This window comes from Mauremys reevesii, linkage group 9, assembly GCF_016161935.1.
Source record: "Mauremys reevesii isolate NIE-2019 linkage group 9, ASM1616193v1, whole genome shotgun sequence".
Lineage (NCBI taxonomy): Eukaryota > Metazoa > Chordata > Testudines > Geoemydidae > Mauremys > Mauremys reevesii.
The window spans coordinates 91,160,606-91,186,727 of record NC_052631.1 but is presented as its reverse complement, the minus strand read 5'-3'; the positions used below and the strand labels follow the sequence as shown (position 1 = coordinate 91,186,727).

The window sequence follows — 26,122 nt, the reverse complement described above, 5'->3', positions numbered from 1 at the left end:
CTGCAGTGTATAAGCCCCCAGGGCAGGGTGGGGGGAAAGAGGGGAAACGCTCAGATGCTGCTTTGCAAGTTGATTGCTACTCGGTGTGCGCCAAGAGGGGCCCTCTTAGTGGGTGGGGGGGAGAGTTGGGGGGCACCTGTTTCTCAGCCCCCTGCGTGCTCCGGGCTGGGTTAGGGAAGCGAGCCTATAGCCAGGCTCGGGGGAAGTGGGACGCGCTCTCAGGCCATCGCCCCGAAGGCACAGCGGGGTTTTCGCCCTGCGGTGTATTTTCGACTGCGTCGTCCCCTGAGTTTCGCAGCCACGAGTCCCGGAAGGAGACAGGGCGCCAGCATCGCCTGCTGCCCGACGGGGGCAGAGAGCAGAGCCGCCCCGGCAGCCCGGGGAGCCTGCAGGCGTCTGGCTCCCGCCGCTGCCCCAAGTCCTGCTCTGCTCCCGCCGCTGCCCCGTGCCCGCAGCTCTCACCCCCGCCCGCAGCCGGGCGTTACAAAGCCGCTCCGGACTGTATGTACCCACCAGCTAGCCAGACCCGCCCCCAGAGCCCAGCGCGCCCCGCGGGCGTGGGGCACCGAACCCGGCTCCTCAGGCCCCGGCGCCACGCGCTTACAAAACCAGCCCGTTTTGTAACCATCCTGCCGGCGCTGGCCAATGAGCGGCGCCGCGCGGGGCTCACGTGCCCCGCGGTTTATATAACCGGCCGCGGAGCCGGGGCACTTGTTCAGTGCCGGGCGCGAGCAGCATGGAGCGGCGGGGGCGCAGCCGGGTGGTCCCAGCAGCAGCAGCAGCCGCGGCGGCAGCTCCGCAGCCCAGCCCCGGGGCCCGGCCCCGCGCCCTGTAGAGCGGCCCCGGCCATGGGCTCCCACCCGCCGCGCCAGCTGCTGCTGCAGTTCGCCGCCGGGGCGTTCCAGGCGCCGAACGCGGAGCGGGCGGCCGAGCTGGGCGGGAGCCCGCTGCAGGGGGATGCCCCGAGCCTGCTGCCCGAGTGGCAGGCGCTGCTCAAGCGGGCCGACGCGCTGGCCTACGGGGGCCGGCTCCACGAAGCCTTCCAGCTCTACCAGCTGGTCTCCCGCCACCAGCAGCTGCGGGCGGAGCAGCTGGAGAAGCTGGTGGAGTGCCTGGCGCAGGGCATCCGGCTCCGAGAGCAGCTGCCCGTCTGCTGGAGCGGCGGGGGCAGCCTCCTGCCGCCCCGGGACTGGGATATCTTCAGCTGTCGCAAATGCCAGGGCTTCCTCTTCGAGCCCGTCTCTTTGCCTTGCGGACACACGTTTTGCAAAAAGTGCCTGGAGCGGGACAGGGCCACCGAGTCCCACTGCGCCCTGTGCAGGGAAGAGGGGAGCGTGGCGGCCGGGCAGCCCCTCCGCGTCAATGTCATCCTCAGCAACCTGCTGGCCAAGTGGTTCCCCGGCCAAGTGAAGGCGTCGCAGCTCAGGCACGAAGGGAACCTCTTATATAAGGAGAAGAAGCCGCAAGCTGCTCTGCAGAAGTACAATGAAGCAGTCAGCCTAGGTAATGACCTCTTCCCCCTCCCCCCGATCCACTCACATGGGGCAGAGTTAAGGGGGTTAATGCTGTAAGACTTAACTCCTTAATATTTGGATTTTTTTTTCCTATTTGCAACTTTTGCTACTGATCGATCACAGCCAGGCAGAGGGGATGTTAGAAGCCCAAGTTTTAGCAACCAGATTTCTCCTTAGAATGCTGCTGAGTGTCATTTATAGTCTTGCTTTTAAATCTGAGCCTATTTACCAAGTATTTTGACCAGGGCAAGTTACAGACTTTCATCCGAGGTGCAGCCATTGGGAGTATGCCTAGCTATAACAGTGGGGTGGGTGTGGCAGTTCGCATGCTGTGCCGAGGATATGCTGTAAAGCCGAGTCCTTTATAAAGAAGCAAACGTTATTAATGTCTGGAGTACTGAGTGTATTAGTGCCAGTTTAAAATTAGTTTACCAAACAGTTTGTCCTGTGCATACTAGGGACTTATAGGCAGCGGAGCATACATAACCTAATGGTGTTCTTTGTGTTTAGTGGTGGTCGTAGTTTGACAGGGTAAACCAGTATCCATCATATTTACCTCTCTTCTCCATCCATCTCTTTTGGGGAGAGGGATAACTTTTAGGAATCTGTTATTGTTTTGGTTTTTTAAAAGTCCAAAGTGAAACTAGGTCAGGAGAACAGTGTGTTGCGTAAGCTTTTAGCCTGCGACTCTGGTCTGGATTCCCTGCCCCCTTCTTATGGAATGGTTGTATAACCAGTGAAGTAACAACAAATTGGGTCATGTTTCTGAAAGCATCCCAGAGGTTTGATCATATTTATCAAAATTACGAGTGAGTCATTGTCACAGCTTCCCATTACATGGTGGCTCATTGGAATATGCTTTATTTCAGGAGATGGTGGCTGCTTTTTGCCTAAAAAGGGCTTTCCCTCTCTGACAAACCTAATGTGCGCAGCAGCATGTGGTGAACCATTACTGGACATGTTGCAATAAGTGAAAAGATTTTAAATGCCCTGGCCTATTTTGTTGAGGGACTTGCTTGTCAAATGATTTTACTGGTGCTTTAGTGCTAGATCTTAGAATACATGCAGGTTACTTTTAGAACTCATGACAGTTCTGTGTTCTCTTCAGTCTCTGCCCAACAGGAACATGGTAGTAATACAGAGCAGCTAAACAGGCTTCTGTAAACACTATTCAGCTTAACAATGTCAAGCCAGTAATGAACATTCACAATGATTGTGAAGAAAACTGATTTATTACTTGTTTACTTATTTTGAAGCCAGATTATAGTTGTGTTGCATAAACTAAATGTGGAAAAAAAAGTTAAAATAACAATCAAGGTTCTTATTAAGCCTTTAATTAAAGATGAGAATTTTTTCTTAAACCACATTGTGTCTGACTGTTACAGCACATAGCATATGAAACAATGGGGCCATTTGGTCTATGCTGCTGTAACATTTATCTGATGGTTGCTGTTAGAGACACTGAGTGAGGTAATATCTTTTATTGGACCAACTTCTGCTAGTGAAAGAGTGAGCTACACAGTTCTTCAGGTTGTCATTTAATTTCTTTTGATTATAGAGTTATGTGCCATTTACAATTTTTTATCCCAAACCTTTTGAAAAGGGAGTTTATTCATTTTAAAATCCCATCTATACTGTGGCAGCATTAATTGGGCCATAATACAGTTATGACACCTTAAATCTTTCTGGTCAGCTTCTATAAACAATCTGATCCTCTCTGAGCTGGTGATGTATTTTGTGAGCTGTTCTGAATTTTATGTATGCAGTGTTTACCGCAGTTGTGTAATGTAAATCTGACACCTTTGTACCTGGAAATCCCCAGTGAGATTGCCATATCTCATTTTGTAACTGGTTATTTAAATAATGGGTGTTTTGCTTTCCCGAGACAACTGGAAAAAGGCTTTTGCTTAAGAAAAGAGTTCTAAAGAATAGGGCCCATGTTAGTAATGTTTGTAGTTTATTATAATGAGACAATGTTTCCATTGCAGCTCCAAATGACCATTTATTATATAGCAACCGGTCCCAGATTAACTCTACTTTGAAATCTTATGAAGATGCATTGCATGATGCAGAAATAGCATGCAGGCTCCAACCATATTGGTCAAAGGTAAGTTCTAATTTTAACAAATGTATTTAGAGTAAAACCTCTTTGGCCATCCTGGTGCTTAGCAAATGCCGTAGCACAAAAGAACTGACTTCGAGAGATTCCTCAACTCTCAGCATCTTAGATCAGTAGGACTCAAACACATTCCATGGTAATACAACTGAGTTCTCTTGGAGAAGGACAGGGGGCACAGGCTGCTGGCTGATGGACTAAGCACAATTGTCACTGACCTTTATGGAGGTCAGGCTCTCATGACCTGTCAAGTTGAGCACAGTGTTTATATTGTGCTAGAAGGAAGCATTAAGGAGAAGGTTAGGAGATCAAGTTGTGGGGAGGAGGTTCTGTCCAATGAAGAGATGAGGGATCCCTAGGACTTCAACTACACCAGCCTTTAACTGTGGCCAGATGCTGTGAGGGTAAACTTGCATGTGTATCTGTTGTGGGGTAGGGATGGGATACTTCTCTGAAAGCTAAATATGAAAAATCTTCAGGCGTGTTGTGGTAAAAAGCTCAGACTTCTTATTTCTCTCATTATTTAAGTAATGCAGACTATCATAATTGCCTTGTGCCTATTTTTATTTCACTTTTGGAATATTTTTTCCTAGTAATTCTCTTGCTTTAATAAAGAGGCTCAAAATGTGGTAAAAGGAAATAAACTAAACTGTAGATCTGTTTGCTTTCAGGGTCACTTAAGGAAAGGACAAGCATTAGCTAATGTGGGGAAAATAGAAGAATCTTTAAGAGAATTTCTGTTTTGCCTTGCCCTGGATTTTGGGAACAGGACAGCCAAATCAGAGGCTCAAAAGGTGAGTTCTTTAGCCTTGTGCAACAACACTTAGATCGCTGAAAATTAAATAGAGAACTTTCCTTTTTAAAAAAAATAAATAAAGAAGTAAAGATTATTACATGGTGTCCATTGCTATACTCCAAAAAGTTTCACTGGAGATAACAAACACATACAGCACACGGTGTATAGAAAGGCTGTTTTGTGTCTAATATTAGTAAGTTGCTGTAACTCAGATAACAGCAGAGTTGTTAAAAATCAATGGGAGGCTAGTATTGCACTCCTAGACTCCTTGCAATTACACTTCGAGTCAGTTTCCTAGTCTTATTACCAGGTAGACTGATGCTATCAATTGGGACAGAAGTGGGAGTTTCTAGTGAATGTTGTATCAGCTCGATGACTCAGACTGTGAAAACACTGCGCAGCTGGGCCAGGATTCCACTTGGGAGCAGCATCACTCTTTTCACAGCCACTAAAGTTGCTGTGAGCATCAGCAAGCAGAGAAGGCATGAAAGGGAATAGCGTAAACAAAGGAAGAGCCTTATTTTAAAAACTGTTTCAAAAGGTGGCTAATGATTAAAGATAACTGGGCAATGTGACAGATCTATAATAAGCCTCTTCCAGTAGCAAACTAAGTTACAGTATACAGCTGTTACCTTCTCTTTAAAGAGCTACTGCCAAGGTTGCTAATTCTTCTTTACGTACCTTTGATAATTGTTGTTAACACTTACCTTAAGGTTTGCATGTGTGTTTGACCCTTTGTTGAAAATAATCTTTGCGGGGACACTCAGCATTATATAATTTAGTAGTGGTCCCTGCAGTGAAAACAAATGAGTACATGATTGCTCTGATGTGAGAAAGTGTTTGTGCACCAGTCTGATTATAATATAGTTGACTGGGAGGCTTTGAGAGTGATTGTAAACATTTGTGGTGTCTTTCCTGCGTTTTCCTGAATTGCCAGTGTGGTCCTTTCCCAAAATGCAGTCTCATGCATTGTCATTGATTCATGTATCATTTTTGTAGTGATATCTTCCTGTGTGTTGGAGCAAGATCTAATGAACTGATGTTTCTAAATTCAGGCTCAAAATAGCCTTGTCCAAGAATGCTATTCATTCCTACATAATAGGATCCTGAGGATGAACTAGACTTTGTCAGCTACAGAGAGCATCAAATGATACAATATTATATTGATTTTTTTTTCCAAGACTGTTTGCATAACAGTGATGTAGTCCCTCTTTATGAAATCCTTTAAGTGAAAATTTGTCATTCTGCTCATTGTAATTGGCAGTCTTGGTTGGAATTTGTTTTAACCTTGAAGGTTCAATCCTGCAGTCTTGCTCCCAAGAGGAGTCCCTTTTTGGCTTGAACAGGACTATGGATTGATTGTTATTCATACATGATGTGCTCAGTGCACATATGGAAGCATTGCTGGACCAGGCCTGGAGTTCAGTGAAACGATTTCAGTCTTTTATAACATGGAATTCCTACTTTTTAATGCATTCAGTGAATTGCACTCTGCTAATGGCTAGCAATTTGCTAGTGGATTTTACCTTTGTTTTTGGTTGGCGAGAAGCCATTGCCTGTTTTTCATGCCTGCAACTTTCACTGTTTCAATTTTTCTTTCTCAACACACCAATTATTTGTAGTAATAGAGATTTGGTTGGACCTGGACCTAGGGGATGGTAAGTGCCCTCAGTTCCCAGTGACTTCAGTGGGAGTTTAGGGTGCATAGCACAAACTTGTATCAAATTCCTCAAGCAGTAGATGCAGACATGTTTATGTAGAATTCTAGTTCTATAGTCTGCAGAACATAATTCACATGTGTGTAAGCGTTTTTACCCTAAAGAACAAAACCAGTTGACAACGTATCAGCACATTTAACTCTGAAATTGACTCTTTTTTGCTTATTCTAAGCCTGCTTCACACTAGCTTTTATATTTGTTCCTTTTGGGTTAACCCTAGTCTAATTAGTTGTTGTCCAGGGCTTCTTGAGTGGTTTTGTAAATCAAAGATGTTTCTGTCAACCATCCCCTTCCTCACAATCCCCACTTTCCCTTAAGAGATTGTAAGAGAAGACCTAAGTAGTGAAGTATGTATTCTGTTTTATATCACAGCTTCTACTTAGTTTATTTTCACCCATCCCGGGAAATGCTCAGGAACACTTACCTGGTATCCTGCAGCTGTTGTCACCTCACTCTAGATTGAAAGGGAACCTTCTAAATTCAGTGGGATCTGCAGACACCAGCCATAACCTACAAAGGTTGCTCAAGGTAAAGATAAACTCTGATGTGTGGTTCTTAATTTTGTTGTGTTATATGGGACATGGAATAATTATTTTTGAGAATCCGAATACTTAATACAGACAAGCTAAAAACTGCTTTAGGGATTGAAAAGCTGCAACAAACTACTAATTTACTGGATTCAATTTAATTGACACATAAGGAAGGAAGGCTGTCAGACTTCAAAAGATGATCCTTCTTTTTCTTGTCAAAATTAATCCCTTTACCTGTGATAACAGAAATTCTAGATCTTCCATTTAGTGTACACCAGAGATGGGCCTGAGTTGTAAAGTTCAGATCCAGAGTTTGGGAGGTGTTCAGATCGAGGGTTTTGATTTGACCCTTAATTGATAGGCCATCCGCCCTGGATTCAGATCCAAAGGTCAGAAGTATTGACTATTGATTATGAGGTCTTTACCAATATGGGTATATGAGCCACCCACGAGGTTGGTTTCAGATCCAGAGTTCCATAATGTTTATGGGAGTTTGGATTCAGAGGTTTGGCTGAGGGACTATCTTTAGTTCATCCAAACCTGAAACTCCGAGGGTGTATATTCTCTCACATAGCTATAGGAAAGCTTTGCGCTAACTCCTGCAAACTAGAATGGTGGCTTTTGCACAGCTCTGCTCCAGTGCACTCCTATTTCAATGCCATAGTCTCCTGAAAGGCCTCTTGTGCTTTCTGGGGAGAGGCTCCTTCCCTCAGATCGCCATTCCTGAATGAGGTAGGTTATTGGGAGGAGAGGAGACAATTCAACCCCCTACACCTGCCTTCCTGTGTACCATGGTCTCTGATGGCTTTTGACAATGACCTGTAGTATCTACGTTCATATTCACCAGAGTAGGGGAATCAGTCCCTCCATTTGCTTTGGCAAACTGGTAGGCATTATCCTATGAAATGGTTACTGTCCGTTATATGGCAACGGTAGGATTAAGGATGATGCAGCAAAACTTCTTGAATTTATGACCTGTTGTCTGGGATATTGACTGCTATAAACACAAGAACCAGCAGCCCATTTTAGCTATTGAGTGAAAGATCAGTCTTACTGAAGCAGCCTATTGTATGTACTTTTCCTTTTATCGATTGTTTTGTGTATACTTCTACTCCTCCCTTGGAATAAAGATCATATGGTGTTTAGTCTTTTAAACCAGCACTGTGATATACAAAATATTTTTCACTCTTAACTTAAAACCAGTCAAATGGATTTTTCCATAGCTCAGGAAATGACTTACAGCGTGAGACTTTGCCAAATTACTTCCTGAATCAAGTATCATGGCTAAGTTATAGGCCCCTCTAAATGAAGGCTGATAACATAGCAACACTGTGCTTGTTTTGTTGTGTATTGTGGGAAGGTGGTATTTTGACTGAAAATAAAGCCCAGACACAATAGTTCTCAAACTGAAGTTCATTGGTTTGCAGAGCCCTTCCTGATGGTCCACAACATGACAGTTTTTGAGATCTGAACAGGACGGTGGGTGGGTGCGTGGTTCTCTTACAAAGTGGTCTGCAGAATGAAAACGCTACAGAACTGCAGTCCTGATGTACAATCCTCTCTTTCGCACAGGTAAATGTGGAACAGAAAAGGAGTTTCCCTGCTCAGGAAGAACAAAAAATGAGTGACTGTGGCAGTCTGAGAAAATCCATTCAAATGATAGAAAGTAAAAAAGGCTGCTCAGAAGATGAGAACAAACATGCCTCCGCCCCAGAGTCTGCCCTTCTCATTTCTGAGAAATGCAGCCTTCTGAAGAGAAAGCACTGCTCTGAGGAAATGAGAAATGCTGAGGTGCCCTGCAAACTCATGAAGAAAGGTAAACCTGATTAATAAAATGTGGGGGCTGGTCCTGTGCTGTGAAGGCAGTGGGAATTTTGCCTTAGTAAGGAATGCAGTGTTGGATCCTTAATTCCAGCAGGACTTTTGCCTAGGTAAAGAGTGAAGGACTGGGCTCCTAATTAGATTTTCATGTCTTTTCTATTAACTCTGGATTGTAGTCAGGGCTTGAACTGATGTGGAGAGAGTGCAGCTTCCTCTGTAAAAGTAATTACACTAATAAATCTAGGAAGAGAACAAAAGGGATTGGGCCAAGCCCTTGTTTACCAGTTGAGCCCTGAGAGTTATGAGAAATGTCAGTGCCATGTACACTTATGGCACTCTGTCCAATGTAGTAATATAATTAAAGTCAAAATTTTGACTTGCTTTATTCATACCTACAAAGCATGAATGTTGTTCATTGCTCATGACATCTGAGACCACAGAAGTGTTTGGGCCTGATTCACCCTCCATTCCATGGATAGACAGTGGCGTGACAGGAGAATCCAGCCCTTTATATATTTCCAACAGTGATAACATGGGTGTGAGATTAAATTCAAGCCTGTTGTGAGTTGTGCCCAGGCTGATTTTTGGTGTCTGCACACAAATTATTCCCATGATCCTAATGATTCAATAACTACTGTGATTACATACTGCATGTATTTATGAATACATGTTAAAATCAGATGCTTTGTGAACTCCCAAAACAGTGTCTTTGAAATGTTAAACCAGTTACATAGCTGTGTCCAGTTATATGTTCCAATGACTTTTTTACAATTATAAATAGGTGCAATTGATGCCAAGGGATCTAGTGCTGGGCGCCGTGTTCCATTTGAATTTGTGGACCCCTCTGACCTGGATTGTTCTTTGTGTATGAGGTATCCATTATTTTCTAACGAATGTTTTTATGTTGTACTTGTTTTTCACTGCCATGATCTATGGCATTCCCTAGCTTGCTCAGTCGCTTATTTTGCTATCATTTGGAAGCTGTTAGGGGGGGTTCCCCCCATCACTTCTAGTTATTTGGTTCTAAAAAGTTAACTATGAATGGGACTATGTCTGTCTGAAAGCTTTTGATGTGCCCCAGAAAAATGACTGTTCTGGCAAAAGATACCTTGTGTCAGGTTTAAATAGATTAATGAACATATCTGAAAGATTTCTTCTTACCAGCCAGTCAACACTTAGTCCTTTGCAGTTAATTTAATACATACACCATGTATTGATATTTCATAATGCTTGAAATATTTGAAAAGTTGATTTCTATGAAAACACTTTATGTAAAATGGTGCCACTAATAAAGTAGTGTTGTTGCAATAGTAAAGGCCTTATAAGCAAATAGAAGTCCTTTGTGTGTCTCTAGTACTTAGCCAAAATAAATCAGCACAAGTAACCAAACATAGGCTCAATATACACTTGCTCACTGTTCTGTTCACACAGTTAAATATCACTCATTTCTCCTCAGAGATGCTTCTAATTTGAGCATGAAAACAGGAGTTGCCTAACGCATCAGTTTTATTATTGGTCTTGCATGGTCCATTAAATCTTGACAGAGGCAAATACATCTTCCCAGCTAACATTTAGAAGTACACGACAGTTAAACTATTCTTCCAAATAAAATCTCTATCTTCAAGCCAGTGTGGCAATAAGTTAAACCTTATAAAAGCATTACTATGTTGTAGCTATTATAGGTCAACAAAAGAGCAAGTGTAGACTGCAGATAAAGAGTTCAGGTACAAGATGCTAACCTTGTTCCTGTAACTGTATATGAACAGCCTGACTTCAAATTGCTTGTTTATTCTTAGTTTTGCTGTATATTTTAACGTTAGAAGTTTCTCAGGGCTCTGATAAGGACACAGTCGCACTCCAGGAAAAAAAATCCCCAAAACCAATTAGCTGTGTTCTGGATTAATCCCCTATTAGCTTTTAGCTTTTAAATGAATTGGTGTTTGGTTTTTTTGGGAGGGGGTGGGTTTCTGGACACAAAGCTGCATAAGTTTGGATTTGTCATTATTTTGACTGAAAAGTCTGCAGATATTTTTGTGCTATCTTAAAAAATTGTTTAAAATAAAATATTTGGTTTGGCTAGTTTCAGCTTGGAACAAACTGTTAAAAGAAAACAAAAAATAAAATCAGAAGCCTGAACTATAAACCTGAACCAAGTGCTCCAAAAGTTTACACAGCTATCAAAAGATTCAATATTCGTAAGAGCAAAGCTCTTCCTCCAACACTCCCTCCCTCCACCACCGCCATATATGTGCACACAATTTGAATTTGGCTGTTTTAATCAGGATGTCGGTGTGACTGTTTACAAAGCAATTTTCAGATACTTTTTTTTTTTAAATTACTTAGCTCTGGCCCTTTATCTTCCCTGACTGTCACAATATCAGCCCTGCTCCTGCAACACAGGACAGCACAGATCCTTGCAGCCACATGGAGTCCCACTGAAGTCCTTGAGATGATATGGATGTCAGGGCCTGTGTAAGAAGATCCTGTTGGATCTTCCTCTTGCCACTGATTTTAATGCATAGTGGTCTTCATGGTCATAAGACATTTCTGAATTACATAATATGGATAATCTGTGATTTGGAGGCTGAGGTGTACTTTGGACTAATAGTGACCTTTCACCAACTAACTGCAGAAGCTACTATTGACCTATTTAGTATAAGTGGCAAAGGTGTTACTGACCTATATCGATTTCAGTGGCATGCAGTAAGCACTGGCAGAACATGTTTTGAGGTGGTGAGTCGCCCATTCCAGCAGGGTGGGGGGAGCAAACTGTCCTGATGCAAAGGAAAGATAGGAAGAATAGTAAGAGGCCAATATGGCAGCCCTTTTATGACCTAAAAATCAAAAAGGAATCCTACAGAAGTGGAAACATGGACAAATTGTTAAGGATGAGGTATATTAGGTCCTGCCTTAGCCTACGGGCTGGATGGATGAGTGCTCCAGGTCCTTTCCAGCCCTGCATTTCTACGCTTCTCTGTGTTTGTTGGGAAGTGAGCAGTTATTTCCCAACAAGGGTGACTATTGTTGCTGTTGTCATACTGAACTTGACATGTGGTCTCAAGAAATCTTTCTCTACAATATATCTTTCTCCAATTTGCGAGGCTTAAATCAGCCCCCATTAAACTCAATAGCAAAACTCCCATTAGTGCAGGAAGAGCTGGATCACGACTATGTGATCTAATAAAGCCATTTCCTGTGCTGTATGCTTACATTTAAAGTGGTATCTGTCCAAGTAAATCTATTGTAAGTTGATTAAATAGACAAACACTTATTTTAGAACTTGGTATTAAGCATTTTAAAGCAAAACAGGTAATACTATGCAGTAAAGTTTCTGCTCTTTGAACAATGGACAGGATTTTAACTGTGCAACAAGATAACTGTCATTTTAGATATTCCTTCATATGCTCCCTCACTAAATGTCTGTATTTAGCGCAACTAATGGCACTTAATAAACTGGCTATTGCTATTTTAAGAGTCAGTATGTTCTTAAACATACTTTGCATGCTGAAAAAATTAAGTATGGAATTATCTTCTTGATAAACCAGTTTTCTTTTTTTAAATTACTTTTAATCAAATGAACTTAAATTATTTAGCCTGACGTAATTACTTACGAGGCCTTAAAATATTGAATGGGGTTTTTAAGATCAAAGTAGTCAGTTTTGAATGGTCTCATTTCTAGTTTCAATGATTAGAGAGACTTTTTTTGTAACATCCTTCTAGTTTTTTTTAAATGTTCATCAGCAGGGAAAGATCTCTTTGGAATTATAGTTTTCCAATTAATTTAGCCAGAAAAGACAACTAACTTGAAAAGCAGAATCACAATGTGTAGAATGTTTTGATGAAATATGACTCTAATATGCATTTATTTTGTGGGAGAATGTTCATTTGGAAGTTAGAAGCTATGCAATGTATTCAAACAAAACTAAATTCTCCAGTGTTAGATATGGTAACAATAGTGTATACTGGGGTGGGCAAACTACGGCCAGGGGCTGAATCCAGCCCTTCAGATGTTTTAAGCTGGCCCATGAGCTCCCGCCAGGGAGCGGGGTCCAGGGTTCCCCCCCCTCCGGTGCTCCAGCCGGGGAGCAGGGTTGGGGGCTTGCCTGCACCCCTGATCCTCTCCCACACCCCAACCCCCTAACCCAGCCTTGATCCCCCTCCTGCCCTCTGAATCCCTCGGTCCCAGCCTGGAGCACCCTCCTGTACCCCAACCCCTCACACCACCTCAGAGCCTGCACCCCCAATCGGAGCTCACGCACGCACACCAACCCCTTCCCACACCCAGAACTCCTCATTTCTGGCCCCACCACAGAGCACTCACCCCTTCCTGAACCCCAGCCCCCAGTTTCATGAGCATTCATGGCCCCCCCTATACAATTTCCATACCCAGATGTGGCCCTTGGGCTAAAAAGTTTGCTCACCCCTAGTGTATACCCATTTTATTAACCCTCTAGGTCCCAAAACGGCAGTCCTACTCAAATGGAAATCAGTAGCAAAACTTCGGTTGACTTCAATGGACCCAGGATTTCAGAGTGTTTTCTATGTTAGATTGGCAATAGCAAAATGCCTTAGTTGAATAAATACAAAAGTGAAAAATAAGAAACAAATTTCTGACTAAAGTGCATAGAATTATAACTACTGAATAAATATGAAAAGATGTTATGAAGTAGCCTTTTATCTTATTCTTGCTACACGGTATTGTTGCTTTTTTGTTGATTGTTCCATTCCAGGCTTTTTTATGAACCTGTCACTACACCTTGTGGGCACACCTTCTGTCTGAAGTGTCTCGAAAGATGCCTAGATCACAACGCAAAATGTCCCCTGTGCAAAGAAGGTCTTTCTGAGGTAATGATGCATGAATTTGGTCTGCATAAACTGGAGGGGAGGGGGAATAAATAACTTCAGAAATCCACTGGTATATTCAAATATACTTGAAATCCCATATGAAGAAGCCTTTTTAAATGTCTCTAAGGCTCAGAGAGTTCATGTAGTTTAAACACTTAAGACCTAAAGCCTTGATCCAGCACAGAGCTCAGTGTGGGTGGTTGCACATTGAGATCAGCAGTGCTCTGCCTGGTCAGCCCATGTGGTGCATGCTACTGGAACAGGGCTCAGGTGTTACTTGTCACTAATTGTTCACTTGGACTTCTTCAGTCATGTTCTCAATTTATGCCTTAAAAGGATACTGTCAAGTACCTTAGATGCTAATTTTTAAGCCTGCCTTAAAATTGTTAAATTTGTGTGGCCTTCACTGGTAGGATTTGGTATGCTTTCTTTTTCTCTTTGGTTTGCTGTTCAGTCTTTGCTCTGTCTTTTGCAGGAATGCATATTTGTAATTAAAGTTATAAAAATTTGGGAGCTGAGGGTTGGAAGGGAATAAACTGTTAAACATGATGAGAAATGTCTCCCAGATTTCAAGGGTGGCATTGGTGACTAACAATTGGTGGCATCCAGGGACTAACAATTTTTAATTGTAGTGGAGAGGGGAAAAGAGTAGCTAGGTTTTGTAGCATCTCTATGATATTTTGTTCCTTCTGGCTCTGCAATACATTATGTAAACGGCACTAGCATTGACTTGCTGCTTCACCAACCAAAAGTAAACAAAATGAGTAAAGTTAATTTTAAGCTCCGTGGGAAACAGCAATGATACAGAGATATAAACATTCTGAGACACACAAACTAAACCAGTAGGGAAAAATGATATCTTCAGAGTGAACAAACTTGAGACACAGGAAACTATAAATTATTACTCAACTTTGACACTTTAGCTCCTTGAATGGAGTAATGAAACTGAAGCTCATCATGCATCCAGCTGTTTCTGCTAGGTTTTTGGGAAATGCAAAAGCCCATAGGAAATGGCCAACCCCCCCAGAAAAATGACACAGTAGCTTTTTGGGGGGGGGGGGTAGTCTGTGTAGGTTCTCCGTACCAGTTACAGGCGTAATAAAGAGCCCAATCCTGCAAGCTCTAGGCATGGAATTCCCCATGACACCAGTTTGGTGCATGATGTTCATGTAGGATATTGGTTTGTAATGCTGTTCTCTGTATTGCTTTGAAAAGTCTTCTCAAAAATCAGTGCTCTGCCCATGTTTTTAGAATAGTGAGATGCTGCGGGGGTACATCCAAACCAAAAAGGGGTTGTCACCACCTGTCCTGTAACCCTGGGTGCTCCTGTGCTGCCAGCTTTGGCTCAGAGCCTGACACCTACAGCCTGTTCACAGCAAAGTGGCATCACCGTAGATTCCACCAGCCTGATTGCCGCTTGCGGGGGCAACCCCAACAGCCCTTCCGGGCTCAGATCTCCCCAAAACCGTCTCACACGAGACCAGTGTGTGTCTAGCTTTAGTAAAAAGACCATACTTCTAGTACAGTAATAATGCGTAGAGTCAGTTGACTCAATTACTTATTCTTGGGAGTCCAGATCCCCAGGTCGTGAGATGTCTGGACCTTGATTGTCACAAGCAGGCCAGAAAGCAAGGAGGGAAATGGATTAGTGACTATTTCCGTTTGTAATGGAAGTGACCAAATACAATTAAGAAAAGGCTACCTTGGCAGAAACTTTGGTAAAATATAGCATGGTAGCCATTGCTAAACATTGTTTGATAGCTGCTCAATTGTGCCTTCTTGTTGCAGTGCTTGGCTTTGAGGAAATATTGCAAAACGGTACTGATGGAGGAGTTAATAGCGAAGTACCTTCCAGAGGAACTCACTGAGAGAAGGAAGATTTATGAAGAGGAAATTGCAGAGCTTTCCAAGTATGTAATCAGTTTGTGTGGGCTTTCGTGGTTGGTTTTTTTTAAACCAGTCTTTAAAGGTAGTTTAGCTAGCAACTGAATGGCTCTCATCACTGTAGAACATGTCCTAAGGTACTGATAAAGGAGCTTACTCTGTATTACATGATTCAAGAAGGGCAGGGTTCAGATACACAAGAGTAAACTTCAAGCTATCTGGTAGCATACTCTTGTGATTGGTTTCAAATACAACAAGAAATTCAAGCCAGTCACTTGCCAGTAATATGAGGTGCATTGCAATGACATTGCGTCTGTTAACCTTGGCACATGTCATAGTGGCTGGAAGTGGAATTCTGCACCATAAAAAAGCTCACCAGTACATGTGGATTGGAAATTGGATGGGAAAGGGAGAGAATTGAGGAACATCTGAGCTCTAAAGCAACTTAGAGAGATGAGGTGATAACTCTTTCTGGCTTTGCTGGAAGGATTTTTTTTTTTAAAAAGTTCCATTAATTATAATGGAATATCAGTTACCATTATCTGGAAAGATGAAAAAATAGTTTCACTGTTCTTGTATAATATAGAAATCTTGTTTTCCATTTGATTTTATTGTAAAGCACTTTGAGATGTTAGCAAGATGAGGCATCCTCTAAATTGCACTGTGTTGCATAAAATATGTCTGGTTTGTACCTTTCTAATGCTTTCTGGAAGATGGTGCATGTTTTCCTAGTGGACTTTTTTTCTTGTAGCTTAAATAAGAATGTTCCCATCTTTGTCTGCACAATGGCCTATCCTACAGTCCCTTGCCCTCTGCACATCTTTGAGCCATGTTATCGACTGATGATTCGAAGATGCATGGAGACTGGCACCAAACAATTCGGAATGTGTATTGGTGATCCTGTCAAGGGGTGAGTGAGCAGTGCACTCCAGTGGTGGCAGTTGCTTTTCTAGATCAGACCAATGATCTGTTCCAGTCCAGTAGGCTGTCTGTACTAGCTGCCTCAGAGGAAGGTGCTGAAAACCCTATAATGGACAACTGTGGAATAACAGGCTGATGGTGGGGGAGGGGAGACACATTTCTTCCTAACCGTGTTGGTTAGTGGTGTGCTGATGTACTGAAGCATGAAGATGAGATTTATATCCCTTACTAGACACTTTTACCTTAGATAGGGTAACTGCAGATATTATTCATTTAAATATTTAATCCTCCTTTGGAATCCCACTAAGGTATTGGCCTCAGTGGTATGTGGCAGTGGCTCACAGTTTATTAGGTATGGCTTGAGGAAAAAGTATTAAATGTATTTCTTTGGTACGCCAGCCAAGTTGGAATGTTAATGAATTTTCTCAGTTTGGGTCCCCCAAAGATTTAATGGGTGCCATGCACTACCTTGAGTAAAATTGACTTGAGACCATTATGACCTGCATCACATTAATAGTTAACTAATCTCTAGCTCAGTGTGCAAAAAAAACCAAAAACTAGGAACTCTTTGAAACATGGCTTGGAGGTGGGGGGAAGGGATTGTATCTCAGAACCCCTTGCCCAAAGGATCCCAATTCTGGGTCACTAAGCTTACTTTGCACCCTCCTGAGGCAGGCCAAATTTCAGATGAATCCAGCTAAGTGCCTCAATTTTAGAGACTGTAGAAAAGTCGGCCTTATTATAGTGGTGCTGGGCATTCAGCTGAACATTCATGAAGATAGTTTTGAAAAGCATTGTATAACCTGAAGAACACTAAAAAGAGTAACACGTATTACATGTAGCACTCACTGACACTGGTAAATATCTTTGTATTATAGAGTGGCTGTTCAGTAAATCTACAGAACTGAACCTGGCAAGAATGTAGACTATTTACTTGCTTTTGTTTTGATTTAAATAGGTTTGCTGATTATGGCTGCATTCTGGAGATAAGAAATGTTGAATTCTTTGCTGACGGTCGCTCTGTTGTAGACAGCATTGGCAAGAGGAGGTTTAAAGTGATAGAGCACAGCCAGCGTGATGGATACAACACAGCAGATATTGAGTACATTGAGGATCAGAAGGTGAGTTGACTGAAGATTTTCCAGAAAGTTTTTATTTTTACAGAGGCAGTGTGTCAGGATGCGATTTTTGCCAGGCCTCATAATAGGTCTGCTTTATAATTGTCAGGTAATCAGATTGGATCTGGCCGTACTCCTGCTGAAATCAATGCCAAAAATTTTAAAGTCCACTATTATTGAGAGAATATGTAACACCCCCGAAATGTGTTGGGTACTGTGCAAACCCATACTGTGCTATAGGAAGACAGTGCCTGCCCCCAAAGAGTTTTCATATAAAAAAACCTGAACACAAATCATTTGGGGGACTCATTTTCATTTAAAAATATAATCTAGCAAGTGGTGGTTGGATTTAGCCTGACAAACACTCTTGTTCTGAAAATGGGTTTTTTAGAACATAGGGGTGAAGGAAAAGGTTGAGAAACTTCTTGATTGAGATGCTTTTCAGAAAAATAAACCAAAGAACAAACTTTCAGGAGTTGCCTTAGAGTTCCCAAAAGAATTAAGAATGTGTGTAATGCATTTTGAAAATGTAATTGGAATTAACTCCAGCCTCACCCCCCCTCTGTGTGTTCTCTCCAGGTGCAAGGAGAGAACTATGCTGAGTTACTTGTTCTACATGATTCTGTATATGATCAGGCTTATATGTGGTTTAACTCACTCAAACAACCACTCAAGAGTCGAATTCTCAGTCATTTTGGTCCAATGCCAGCTAAGGATCCTGACCCACAGGTACATGACTTTATATTTATCCAGGAATAGAGGTTGTCATTTTTATTGATGACAGGAAGCTTAGCAATCACACACTGATAAACCAAGGAGAATTTTCTAATTCCATTGAAGAAAATGTTAATCCTCTTCATTGATCCTGTATAACCTGTTCAGTATCTGAATTGTTGCCATATGCTATTGCTGCAGGAACTCTGAGCAAGTCAATATTCATATTTATTATTTCATTTAACTTCCTGATTAATTGTCAGTATTTCTCCCTATTGATTTCGGTGGATGTGCACCGATTTGCAGCGTAACTGAATTTGTCCCCAAGTTAGGTAGAAAATAGAGATCGTACCAAACAGACACAACTGCAGTACAAAGTTGATGCTAGTGTTACGGGACTCAATACTGCAAGGTGCTGGACACCCTAAACTCCAAGTACTAACAGAGTATAACAGATATTAGGATGCTGAAAAATGCATCAGACCATGAAATCCGGCCTTCTCCCATGAAATCTGGTCTTTTGTGCGCTTTTACCCTATACAGATTTCACAAGGGGAGACCAGCGTTCACAAACTGGAGGTCCTGACCCAAAATGGAATTGGGGGGGGGGTGTCAAATGGTTATTTTTGAGGGGGGGTCGCAGATTGCTCCCCTTACTTCTGCGCTGCCTTCAGAGCTGGGCGGCCAGAGAGCGATAGCTGTTGGCTGGGCACCCAGCTCTGAAGGCAGCGCTCCACCAGCACAGAAGTAAGGGTGGCTGGAGAAAGGTGGCTGCTGATGGCAGGCTCAGCTCTGCAGGAAGCAGCACAGAAATAAAGCTGGCAATACCATGCCATCCTTACTTCTGCGCTGCTGCTGGCGGCAGCGCTGCCTTCAGAGCTCTGGCAGTAGCACCACCAACAGCAGCGCAGAAATAACGGTAGCAGTACCACAACCCCCCGCCAACTCCTTTTTGGGTCAGGACCCCTACAATTACAACGCCATGAAATTTCAGATTGAAAATGCTGAAATCATTAAACTTATTTTTTTAAATTGACCAAAATGGACCATGAATTTGGTAGGTCCCTACTTATAGGTTTGGGCCCACTATGACATAGCATGAAGATAATGCAGAAGACAAACTACAGATTACTAGAGGCAAAAATTGGTCTAATCCAAACACTGCAAATTATAGAAAAGTTTAGGATCTGGGTATAAACTGTGTATGTCTAACTAGAAGTTATTAAAATGGCATTTGGAGGGACCATGTAGAAAGCATCTCTTACTAAGAGATATGGAGCAATACATTTTCACTTCAGTCAAGATTTTTTTAAGTCACTGACCGAATCTTAGCTTCTGCATCATAATGTATGTATGTGTGTTCTCTATTGCAGGCTAGCCCCAATGGCCCTGCGTGGTGCTGGTGGGTCCTTGCTGTCCTTCCACTTGAGAGCAGAGCTCAGCTCCCGTTTCTTGCCATGAAATCCCTGAAAGACCGCTTGAATGGCATCAGACGTGTCCTTATGTTTATGTCCCGTACAAAGTCACGATGATGCTGAGAACGAGCTGTGAAGCCTCTTGCAATACTTGACTGTGGAGTTTCTCTTGTAACTATATCTAACTGCAATAATGTCTTACGGATTTGTGTGTCAAAACAGGACAAGTTTGAAGTCTAACTTTCAAAGGAAATAAAATATAAAGAGCCAAGGATATTTACAGATCATTGTGTAGTATCCATTTGGATCTCTGAACTTTCTTGAGACAAGTATTCAATTGCTGCACTGCTAGGCTAGTGTCATCGGTGTTATAACAGAACAAAGTGATCTTGTTTGCCATAAACTTTTTGAAAGTTTGAGGTGGGGTTTTTTGTAGTAGTAGATAAATGAAATCTGTGCAGTTTAATGTGAAACAGAAATACTGATAGTGTTAAAGCATTATTTCAATGAACTGCAAAGTCTTTTATTCCAAGTGGTTCAGGTTTATATAGCACTGTGTATTATGTCCACAACTTCTGTTTGATCACTTATTTTTGCACTACAATGTCTTTTTTTGGTTTCCAAATGTATATTGTAATTATTTATGTGTACATTCTCTACACAGAAAGTAAGCTGCTTTATTTATTTATGGTGTCTTACAATGTATGAATGACTAGGGAGAAAGATATTAGGAATACACAAGCGACTACTTTGATCATTTTTCAATACATTTGTGTTTTGAGTACTTTGAATGTTTGTTTTTCTACTATCTCCAGTGTTCTATATTCTAAGAAGGATTGCCCCCAACACAGCCAGCCATGAATATGCAGGCTTTGTCTGAAATAATTCAGTCAGTTGTTGGGTAGAGCTTGATCCTACAATCTTAACTTCGCCCCCAGTCGAGCAAAGCACTTCTGCATATGCTGAAGTGTTTTGTTGATTGGGGCTTTGGGTAATAAACTTCAGTTGGGTTTGCCCAGAGAGATGAGTGAAGGATCCAGCCATTAATTTTGCACAGATATAAATAGTAGCACTATGCAGCAGCTTGCGGTGAAATGTTGTATTTGAATTGCTGTGAGCGTATCACAGCTACCTACAAATACAAAGCAGGAGCTGATTGGTGTGAGAAGCAACCTTTCACAAAAGAGACTTGGAGAGAGGGGTATTATTTCACTTCAGGTTATTCGAGAAATTCTTTGTATCAACCCTATTAAATTTTAAGATCTTATGTTTGTAATTAATACTATGATTTGATTTAATTTGTGCTATGAAGGGCTCCAGGAGGGCTCACAAGAAGGAAGGTATTTTAAAAAACTTTCTATTTATTCCACCTCAACCTCCAGGTTTTTCCATTAGCCACAAGTCTCTACATGATCTCTGCGTGTCTCCTGTTAGAGACTGTGAACAGCTTGATAGCTAATGGTTAAAACCCCAAAGGCAAATGAAAATTGGGCTTCACTTCACTTTTTCTGCCTCTTTTGCTCTGTGTAACATTTTTTGGGCCTGATCCTGCTTCCATTAAAGTCAGCTGGAGTTCTACCATTGACTTAAGTGGGAGCAAGCTTGGGTCTTTGTATCTAAACTATGGATTTCCCTCTTTAGAGAGCAAGTAGGATGGATGAAAATTCATGATATTGCCCAGAATAGTATTTATTTCATACTCTTCTGGAAAAGTCCTGTAGAATTTAATAAATATTGTCATCTTTCCATAGGTTTTTTAAATCATTTTAGTTTGAGATAATTTATTTCAGTTTTGCAGTTTTTAGAGTAATTTATGAACCCTGTTAAGTTTCTGTAGAGTGTAATTTTTTCAGCCCTATTAAATTCTGTGGCACTCTCCTTTAAGTGCCATAGAAACAAATGGTCACATGTTTCAGTTTTCCGTCTAGTGACGCAGATTGAAAGTATATTTTGTTTTTGCTTTAGCTACTTTGTAAATACTACAGGAAACTCGTTTCCATGCTGTTAGATTGCCACACTTTTCTGTGGATGGTACTGTGCCTGTTTGAGGATACAGTATAGGGCTTCTGTTTTGGGGATTTATTCCCTTCATTTTTTGGCATTTGTTTTGAGTTCTAGGAAGATATCCAAACATGGGGCTTTTCTCTTTGTATATACACTTAGTACTGTTTCAAACAGCATTACCTTAAAGGACATTAGGGAGCCTTTAGTGTGAATCAGCCAGGTCTATACGGACCAATGAAATGTGCAATATGTTAGTGAACTTCAGAAATCACACATCCAGAGTTCACATTACTGCTGTGTGTTGGCAAGCCCTTACAAGCCAGTGAGCAGGGACATCACCTATCTAAACAAACTGCACTGTGAAAGGGGTGAAGTCAACATGAATTGAGTAACCATTTCCAATGTTTTTTCCAGCGTTTATTGGATAAATACTGATCTTTCTTTTAATTGGGAGTGTTTTATCCATGTCTATTAAAACCAAAAATCAGAAGCCTTATGTATTAACACCCGTTTTAAACAGTAAACTGCATGGTGGCTGCTGTCTGCTATGGAATCTGTCTTAAGGAAGAAAACAGATAAGTCACTTAACGAAGAGTGAGTTCTCATCTTATTTGCAGGTGGAGTCGCATCAAATTCTGACCTAGGCCATTTCTGTATTAGTAACATATAACTTAAGAGACCAGTCCTACTCCAATACAAGTGAGTGGGTGTTTTGGTCCTCGCATCCATAGGAGTAGGATTCAGTCTTGTATTTTGGGGCTGTTTTCTCACTGATCTTATGCTCTTCTCTGCATGCCAAACTTCTGTTACACGTATTCATGTTACTGGTTCACAGATAACTAGGGAGAGTCCTTTAATTACACTTGGCTGGTGGATTTTAAAAGTAGGCATTGTCCTTTCCATCACCGTCAGGGTGAGTGGAAACCACCAAGTTTCAACTCTCTTGGAGTTAATTATGATAGTTTCTACTTATGCCACTGTGTAGTGTTTATTTTTGAGATGCAGTAAATTTGGCATCTTGTCTGAAATGTGAGAATATTTTTAACAATACCTTCACTTAAATTTCATATACTACATTGATCTGATAGTATACTTACTATTGCCATCACGTTGTCTCCATAACTAGGTGTACTGACCTACTGTAGAATAAAAACAATCCTGTTATCTGTGCACCCAAAAGTAGTGATCCATGGCAGTTTTGGCTGCACACCAAATACAGGCTTGGGTTCATAATTCTTTAAAGCATAGGGTAAAATTTGCCCCTGCATAGCAAACCCATTTAAATACCATTTAACCCCTATTTTGGGGGTTTAAATGTGAATGCTTTTTGCTGGTCCTTCACACAGGTTAAATATCCAGTGGAGCTCAATTCAACAGCCTTGAAGTCACTGGCAAAAGTTTGATTTCAGGGGGCGGTTTTGGTTCCCAATAATAATCAATGAGAGGAAAAAGATCAAACCATAGATGAATGGAAGCCATCTGCCATACCACTATTGTAGGGCAAGCCATAAAGCAGCCTGAGAATGGGTTTCCTGAAAGTTTAGACTCACTTACACTTGTTTGATATGATTTTGTTTATTTGTGACCATCACCATTTATGCAAAGTGATTGGTAAAAATGCATGAAAATAACTTACCGTAATGCTGGTCATGTCATTATGGCACATTCCTGTGTATTAATGAGATATATATCACCTCTGATATTCATGTCAAGTTTCTTCAGTAAATTTGTTTCTATGACACTCAGTACAAGGCCAGACTCAAGGTAAATGACTCCTTCCTGCTTTATACAGTACTTTAACAATAACAAATGATAGGAAAACATGAACGAAGGAAAAAAACAGTATTTTTTTTCCTCTTGGCCAGCTCAACTTGGCCAAAAAACTAAAAGGGGTGAGAATGGAACTGAGTAGATAGAGCCTGATTCTGATCTCATTGACAGGTGTAAATCGGGAGTAACTGCACTGAAGGCAGTGAAATTACACCAGTATAAAACTGATGTGAGAACAGAATCAAGCAAAAGGTTCAGCAGACCCTTCTGGAAGTCAGACCTGGTTAGCCTCTTGGTGGTAGTACTGGAGTTCCCTTTTCTTGAGTGCTATTATGTTTTTTTATTAGCTGTTAAGCTGACAGCTGGGATTTCTCATTGCAAAGTGGCTGGTCCATGCCTGGGCTACCCCTGTCCAGTATGAGTATTTACTAGCCTTTAGAGCACATATGAACTACTACTTTGTTAATCCAATAATTTTCATCTTGGTTAAAAATGGAGTTTGACACACTTGTATTTACTGGGTCTGAATCAATCCATTATAGATAGTGAGGTATAGAGGTTAGAGCATTATAAACTGAAGTTTTATATTTTGGATGTCATCACTCAATGATTTCTTTGATACTGGAATTGTACCAGTGTTTAAAGTAGTTAATGAGGGCAAAAAGTACATTTTCATTGCCGCCTTGTGTTTTGGGGGTAGTGGGGAGACTGGTTCATGTAGCTTCTTTGTGAAAATAGATGTTTTGCATCTAAAGGAACTGTAGACTCAGTTACTTATATGTGCACAACTCAATGGGCATTATATGCATTTAGGGTCTGATAAAATTGTGGCAATAGACTCGCATCAACTTCATGAGGAGTTGGATCAAGCCCACAAAGATGGCAGGATCAGGAAAAATGCAGAAAAGTTTCTTCTTAGTAAATGAAATACTCTGCCAAGATTTGCAGAATAAATATTGCCAATATACAAGAAACCAGATTGTTTAATACAGGATTAAATTCTTAAATGGCTGCTGATGCACAAAAGCTGAAGTATTACACTGAGGTCTTGTTTACATGGCAGTGCAGTGTGAACTGTAGAGTATGCTCTAAATTGTCCCTTGTAGACCATGCTGGTGTGAACTAGGAGGTACCTACTTAGCACTGCTGTAGTCCTATTTGCAACAGGGCTAAGTACTACTTAGTTCACACGAGCAGGGTATACAGGGGTCAGCGCACAAGTTAGCATATTCTACAGTTCCCACCCCTGTCAGTACTGCAGTGTAGACAAGCCCAGTATGTACAGCCAGGTATCCTGTACAGAAGTGCTTACTAATATCAGAGCTTTCATGAGGTCTAAATTAACCCTCAAATAGAAGTGCCTGTATTTCTGTTGCTGGTTGCCATTCTTAATCTTCTCAGTCACCCCACACCCCCTTTTTAATTCTTGACGTCAGATTTGAGGAACACAGGTTTACAGGGCAGCACAGTGGCAGAAACAATGTCATTGTTTTACTTATGTCTACTGGAAGAGAAAAATACAAAAAGCTAGTGGAAAAATATCATTTAAGGGATCATGTGATGCCGTAGACTTGTCCTATTTAATACCATCAAGCAATGTGGTTATTAGAGTGCCAGAAATAAAATATCTATCAAGTCATTTTAAATAGTGACAAATGGCTTTGGGGGCTTGTGTATTCCATTTGTGTGTAAAGCATCCTTTTATTTTTCTTGCACTGTAATGAACTTGAAGTGAAATTAAATTAAACTCTCGTCATTGAACAGCAGTACTATTCCGCTACCTCTATATGTTTGACATATCTTTATTTTTTTTCCAATTCATGTTGTCATGTTCAAGATACTAATGTCATAGTCCTGTCAGCCTGTATGTGTATCCAGTAGTACTAATGTTGTACAGACAAAGTCTGTGTGAATACCTGTTTCCTAATTAAAATTTGTGTTATTTACTCTCTGCTCTGTATCTGATGACAAGAAATTACAAAGATGGAAAGAAAGCACTGAATCATTATGGCACTTGTAACTTAAGTCCTGGTCTCTACTGCAGTTAATGGAAAGATTCTCATTGCCTGCAATGAATGCACAACTAAGCACAACTCAGGAAAAACTCTAAGTAGGTGCTGAAATCCGTCCTGATTCAGGACAACACTAAGCATGTGCTTTAACTTTAGAAGGTGTATAAGTTCCCTTGATTTCATAAGGATTGAACAGGGATGCTTTTCTGCCTCAGGGCCTTATAACAAGAGAACATCCTGACACCTGTTTATGCTCTGGCAGATACTTTCCTCTAACAAGCAGCTGCTGCATTTGTACAACTACTAGCTACATTTTCTCCCTCCATCCCCCAAAGGATGACTACACAACCTGGACCAAATTCTGCCATAAAATAGGTGAAATCAACTGCTGTTGATTTCAGTGGGACCTGTATATGTATATTTGAGGCTAAAGTAAGGCTAGCTTATGAATGCTGGTGTATGCATACCCAATTGCCATGCATATATGGGATCAGATTTTAATACAGAAGCACTAGTTTTTCCTCATGCAAAGGAGATGAGTCACAAAATTGGCAGGCGCAGTAAATTAGGCCCCTTGGGCTTAATGTATGTATTTGTTTAGTAAGCTGTATTGCCTCAAAGGAGTTTATTGAATGAAGAGCAAGTTAATGTCTTAATAAGAATCCACAAACCATTTAAACAGTGAGCAAGTAAAACTGCTGCTGTCTTATTAGCTGATAAAAATAGTAATAATTAGTACTCAATGTTCAAACTGTACAGCCGATAAGTGTGCTTAGTATTTACTATTCCCAGTTTATACATAGGAAAAGTAAGGCAAAGGATCCCACAAGCCCAAGGATGGGGGCAGGTTTAGGAAACCGACATAAATAGGGAGTAATTTGCTTAAAGCCTATGGTCTGTTACAGGGGTCTTGAGCACTGGTGCAACGTGGTCCCTACTCTTCT

The 26,122-nt window shown here is 41.4% G+C and overlaps 1 protein-coding gene across 1 annotated transcript; it reads left to right on the top strand.

Annotated features, from left to right (window-relative positions):
• The first annotated feature begins 749 nt into the window (after positions 1-749).
• On the top strand, positions 750-25,112 carry LONRF3 (LON peptidase N-terminal domain and ring finger 3). Its single transcript, XM_039488383.1, has 12 exons — positions 750-1,503; positions 3,503-3,621; positions 4,302-4,424; positions 6,517-6,672; positions 8,247-8,490; positions 9,277-9,367; positions 13,226-13,340; positions 15,129-15,250; positions 15,976-16,134; positions 17,104-17,266; positions 17,843-17,992; positions 19,351-25,112. Exons 1-12 carry the CDS (start codon positions 849-851, stop codon positions 19,507-19,509), a joined length of 2,256 nt encoding a protein of 751 aa, XP_039344317.1. The 5' UTR covers positions 750-848; the 3' UTR covers positions 19,510-25,112.
• The last annotated feature ends 1,010 nt before the right edge of the window (positions 25,113-26,122 follow it).